The following is a 6,423-nucleotide window of genomic DNA, read 5'->3' as shown; positions in this document are numbered from 1 at the left end:
TTGGATATCGACAATTGGCACAGATTTCTTGACCAAGAGAATATGCTTAAATGAGGCTGGGTGGATGAAGCCATTTCCATTGTCATGTTTGAAAATTGAAAAATGTCATACAAGGAAAACAAAATTGAAAGTCGCGATATTTAACAACTTCTTGAAAAGTGTAATGATTGGTTTCGAGTATTGAAATACATGGACCGATCCACCAGATATTCAAGCTTAACTTAAATGTTGAACTCCAACTTTAAGGGTTCCCCACCGTTCCTGCCCTGGAGCATCGTGAGGGAGGTAAATCGCAGCTTATGCCTCCAAGGATACAGGATGGAAGGCTGTTTGTATACTTGCACTTACCCAATAGCCAAATCCATATTTCAGGATTCGAACCCTTGACTTGACAGCCTCAAGCAGAGTTGTATTTCTCCACCTTCCCTTTTCCACTTGGAGATGTGTCCTGGGGCCATATTCAAGCTTAACTTTCATATGAACATGTTTGCTTAAGTTTTAAATGCCAGCCAAATTTACTCCTAATTTAAATTTTGTAACTTTTCTGGAAAAGCAATAAATTTCCTACTTATTTTGAATTTAAATAATGCAATTTAAAACTTACTTACTCAATAAGTAATTATTTTTAACCTCAGGCAAACATCAGCCCGCATTAATTGGCGTCGCATTGAAAATCCACTAGAAAACAAAGTGCGCTTATTCTTCTCCTGTCCAGTTGGTGGGGTTTGAAATAGTATTAGAGTGGGGTGGTGTTGATTCTAGAACTCCTGCCTTCAATATAACTTTCTCTAGATGGTCCAATCCAATCTTCTCTGTTCTTCTATATAATACCTCAACCATTTCCTCACGAGGAATTGCAAATATCCACGTTCCTTTCCAAAGGGGAAGTTATGGTCTTCCTCTCCAAAAATGAAGAAACCAATGGAAATTGCTAAAATCATCAAAATTCCTAAACACGATCTCGTTCATTCTCGCGTTTTTCTGTTTGGTTTCTATTGCTGGGATTGGGAATTCCTCACTGCTCTATTGCTCTTTAGTTGTTCTTTTTGATTCTCACCAGATCGTACGAATTTATACAGGAATTGAATCAATTTGGTTTATTAAGTTTTTTATTATTATTTATTTTAAATAGTTTTTGAGGGTTGAGATATGTCGCAGAGGAGTGTTCCAGCTCCTTTTCTGACGAAGACGTATGATCTGGTAGACGATCCGAGCAGCGATGATGTGATTTCTTGGAATGAAAGTGGTACAGCGTTTGTTGTCTGGAAAACTGCTGAATTTGCGAAGGATTTGTTGCCTAATTACTTTAAACACAACAATTTCTCCAGCTTTGTTCGCCAGCTTAATACTTACGTACGCCTCTATTCTCTTCTCTTGCATCATATTTAGTTTTTACCTAATATGCACGTGTTCTTCATCTGCCGATGATGTTTGTTCCATTTACCGTTCCGGAAGCAGTTAACTCATTTTTTGCTGAGATTTATGAGTTACAATGGTTATTGATCCAACCGTGTATTTGTGTTAGGTTTGAAACTTTGAATTAAATTGTGTTCAATGGTAGCGTTTGGCTTTCAATCTTGTCGATAAATGATACCCTTTCTTTCTTTCATATTATATTAAAAAAAGGGTTAAAAGTAGGAAGTGGTGGGATATATAATTAAAAATTATGGGAATTTCGTAGTTTTTCGTAGAAACTTCCTAGATTGAACTTCATTTTCACACCTACCCAATGTGATTAATTAAAAATGTTTCGGGTGGGGCCCAATAATTGCGATTTAGACCTTATTGAAAATAATAATAATAATAATAATATAAAATTGGATCATCCTTAGGAAAGTGGAAGCAGTCTCAAACGGGCCTATGTGAGTAAAATTCAACTATTATATGTCCCCATCCCACGTCCATGGATAGGCATGTAAGCAAAATTGTCCCCCTTTGCTTCCTTTAAAACTCTTCAATTTAATTTAATTTTTTATTTTTCCTACTTTCGATCACACAATCTTTAATAAAATAATATTACACTCAAATCGAAAAATTTTCAACAACACAATCTTAAAAAAAAAAGACTATTCCCCTAATTATAAATTCAAATAATGGGGGCCAAATAGGGGCTAAGTTATGACGTCTTGGGCTAATGTTGAAGATAAAATATGACAAAAAGAAGTTGGGGACATAAATCTTATTAAAAAAAAAAGAAAAACTGAAAATCTTAAGTGCAACAAATAAATACTGTGGTGTAGATATGATTACCTTCCTAATTTCATGGTTTCTTCTCCCCAGAAATAGAGGCGTAAATGAATTTGAACCCACGTCCATGGATAGGCATGTAAGCAAAATTGTCCCCCTTTGCTTCCTTTAAAACTCTTCAATTTAATTTAATTTTTTATTTCTCTTACTTTCGATCACACAATTTTCAATAAAATAATATTACACTCAAATCGAAAAATTTTCAACAACACAATCTTAAAAAAAAAAGACTATTCCCCTAATTATAAATTCAAATAATGAGGGCCAAACAGGGGCTAAGTTATGACGTCTTGGGCTAATGTTGAAGATAAAATATGAAAAAAGAAGTTGCGGACATAAATCTTATTAAAAAAAAAAAAACTGAAAATCTTAAATTGCAACAAATAAATACTGTGGTGTAGATATGATTACCTTCCTAATTTCATGGTTTCTTCTCCCCAGAAATAGAGGCGTAATTGAATTTGAGTTTTAAATATTCTTTAAAATCTAGTTTAAAAATTAAAACGTTGAAAATTTGAACCGTCGTACGGTCAATATTTGTTGCTGCGCTTATTTTATTTTATAATTTTTTAAATAATCCCTTTATGTTCTTGCCAAACTTGGGTTTTTTATAAGAGAGAAAATTCCAAATTGGTGGTATGATGTCTGCATCAATATTTATGACCTATTTGGCGGTGAGCCGACAATAGCGTTCGACTTTAGATTTTTCCATTTTTTTTTTATTCGACGGCTGGAAAGTATATTTTGATTATTTTCCCGTTCAGGCTTTTCTAAATTAATTTAGTATAGTTTTTAATATTGAAAAGTAGAAATATATGTGGTGGCGGTCAATTACATGTGCTTTTAGTCCTAACACTTGCAGCTAAAGTCAAATAAATGTTTGTTAGTGGTAGGGTTGTTTCATTATTAGTTCCCATCAGCACGAGGGTACTGTTTCAGACAATACAATACAATTATTTTGTTGCTTTTCATGAATACTTCTCTAGAGCTACTGAGATTTTCTTAGAGCATTTTAGTGCGTTGAATCAAATAGAACATCGTATGTATAATTTACTTACTTTATCTTGTTGTTACATATTACATTTGGATGGATTTTTGAGATAAAATTAAGCAAGAACTTATTTAAGATATCAAGCTAATCAAAGTTGTGCAATAATTAGTTAGCAATTAGCTTCTTACGTAAATTTTTTGGATAGGGCAATGCTATGTTTGTGTGTTAAAATGGTAACATATATCCTCTTGTTCCTCAGGGCTTTCGAAAGATCGTTCCAGACAAGTGGGAATTTGCCAATGAAAACTTTAAGCGTGATCAGAAGGAACTTTTAATTGAAATTCGTCGTCGGAAAACGGTGCCTTCACAAAATCCATCAGGGTTAAAGCATGTGGTTACTGATAGCCCAACCTTGCAGGAGAACTCTGGGGATGACCTTGGCTCGAGTTCAACCTCATCTCCGGACTCCAAAAATCCAGGGTCATTAGGAACACAAACATCGGCACAACTTGCAGACCTATCTGATGAAAACAAGAAATTGAAGAAAGACAATCATATGCTATGTTCAGAGCTGGCACAAACAAAAAAACAATGCGACGAACTCATTGCCTACTTAACTCAATGTGTAAAGGTGGCGCCAGAACAAATCAACCAGATCATGAACGGTAGTGCCCCTATCGTGGACGAGGCGCGTCCATGCAACAAAGGTGTGGGTGATGAGAATCTTGGTAATGATAATGACGAAAATGTAGACTGTGTGAAATTATTTGGAGTAATGGTAAAGAAGAGGAGTCGTGACTTGAATATTGATTTCTCTGAAGTACATAAAAAGGAAATGAAAACAACGGCGGAGGATAGTGAGTCTTGGATGAAGGTTTCTGTGTCATCCCAGGAGAATAGCAAGGTCTATAGTTGATCATCTATAGCGTGCATCGTGTTAATACTCATATGGCACTCAATATATTCACTAATGAGAGTGAAGATACATAGAGAAGCTATGAAACCTTTGGGTTGAGTAGTTGTTCTGTCGTCTTAATGTAGTAACTAGTAAGGTTAATAAATTTTAGTGCAGTTTAGCCGGCTTGTTTACGAGTTGGAAGATCAAAAGCAAACGGGTTTCCCAACTCTTCTATACATCTTTGTACACTATATGTGTGATTTTACACTTGTGCAAACCAAAACTTATGGTTTTGAAATTTCATAAATAATTGTAATGATTTTACTTTTCACTATATTAGCGTCCCCCTTTTTAGTGTCATATGATATTTTTAAGGCTGTCAAAATAGTTTTTGCCGGTATATTATACAAGAATTTTGCTAAACAACCCGCGCCGTTCACCGCACCCTCACAGGGCGCACGGGTCCCACCTGAATAAAAAAATGTCGACCCCATGTGTATGTGTGTGTGCGGTCACCCGCGCGGGTCGTGTAGCGTGGTCCATTATACAAATACAATTCTATATATTTCACGTCAGGTAGAAACTCACCCTAAATCAAGAAAAATCCAAAATTCAAGAAAAGCAAGAACTTGAATTTCATGGAAAAAATAAACATATCAAACACCTTAAAAGTTGGAAAATGTTGTTCAAATTCCATTTTCCATGGAAAATTTAACCCAATCAAACATACCTAAATGTAAAATATTCTCTATCATGCATAAAATGTTTTTTATGTTATAAAAGGAAAGTTTATTAGGGTTTAGAGGTGAATGACAATTACATCCCTGCAGCCCTAGAAATAATTACTATTGTATCCCTAATTCTGTCATATAAATACAGGGCTTTGATTTTTAATAAAATATACATAAGTCTATTGACTTCTCTCCGTTTTCTACTATTTTCTTCACTTTTATAACACTTTATCAACACGAACACTTAAATCTTCCAAATCTAGTGAAGGAGGTAATTTTTTTTATCATGTGTACCAAAATTAATTTGGTGATATGTGAATTATTTTATATGTACACAAATACATCATAACGACGCAAACTTACGATCAAATTGTAACTTTTTTTTCCAATTCACGTCTATATATACATACGTCTGTTTGCATGGCCGTATAGAATTTAGTTCACTTATGTTTAGTCAATTCGTGTATTGACATGTGCATGAATTATGTCTTTGAATTCATGTCTATATAATATTTATGATTCATATCTGTACATAAAATCATGTCACTGAATTAATCATATGATGTCGAATTCATGAGTTTCCACTTTATCATAACCCCGTTTGCATAAATATGTCTTTAAATTAATTCATGTTTCTAATTAATTAATCCACAATAATACCTGCAGCATAATTATGCAATTCGTAACTAATTAATTCATGAGTTAATTGATTGCTTCTTTCTACTTAGTTTGATGAAAAGCGATTTACATAACCACGTAATCTGTTAATTGATTTCTGCATGTCATAATCATTGATATTTTTCTTCATCTCCACTCAATTCATATTAATGAATTCATGCCGATATTTTACGAGTTTTTGCAAATTTATTAATACTATCAACATGGCGTGTAATTGAATTTTTTTTTTTGTTTAGTAATAAAACATCAATTATTACATTCATTCTTAATTGTAGTTGTTTCTGAAGTAGCACAATATTATAATTAATATTATTGGAGAATATTACTTGCTCCTGAAGAGTATAAATTATATTTTTCAATATTTCAGAAGAATATTGACATATTGATCTTGAAAAAATAATAAAAAAATATAACGTGTTCCTGAAGTAACATATGTTTCGAAAAACATATTATTTTAGTGTTTATCCCCGAAGGAAAACACGTAACTTATTTCATGTTGACTTGACTACTCGATTAGTTATTGTATGATGTTTAATCGTATTCTTCGAAACTAAATTTATTTTCTCTTGCTTTATTGTATAGTTACTCAAATGACAAATATCACAAAATTTGAGTTTGCTGCACTTGACATCTCTGGCAAAAATTATTTATCGTGAGTACTTGATGTTGATATTCATCTTGTCTCAAAAGGTTTAGGAGAGATAATAAAAGAAGAAAATAAAGAATCCCTATAGGATCGTGTAGAAGCACTCATCTTCCTTCGTCATCATCTTCACAATGGACTGAAAAATGAACATCTTACTGAGAAAGATTCGCAGGTTCTTTAAAAAAATTAACTGAAAGATTTGATCATCAGAGGATTATAGTCCTTCTCAAAA

General features: G+C 33.3%; 1 protein-coding gene across 1 annotated transcript; it reads left to right on the top strand.

Moving 5' to 3' along the window:
* Positions 1-755: 755 nt before the first annotated feature.
* LOC111378310 (heat shock factor protein HSF24-like) lies at positions 756-4,470 on the top strand. Its single transcript, XM_023001482.1, has 2 exons — positions 756-1,353; positions 3,498-4,470. The coding sequence occupies exons 1-2, from the start codon at positions 1,150-1,152 to the stop codon at positions 4,152-4,154; spliced, it is 861 nt and encodes a 286-aa protein (XP_022857250.1). The 5' UTR covers positions 756-1,149; the 3' UTR covers positions 4,155-4,470.
* The last annotated feature ends 1,953 nt before the right edge of the window (positions 4,471-6,423 follow it).

Source organism: Olea europaea, unplaced genomic scaffold, assembly GCF_002742605.1.
Source record: "Olea europaea var. sylvestris unplaced genomic scaffold, O_europaea_v1 scaffold1800, whole genome shotgun sequence".
NCBI classification, from domain to species: Eukaryota; Viridiplantae; Streptophyta; class Magnoliopsida; order Lamiales; family Oleaceae; genus Olea; species Olea europaea.
Note: the sequence above shows the minus strand (reverse complement) of the source record. Positions and strands in the feature narration are given on the sequence as shown.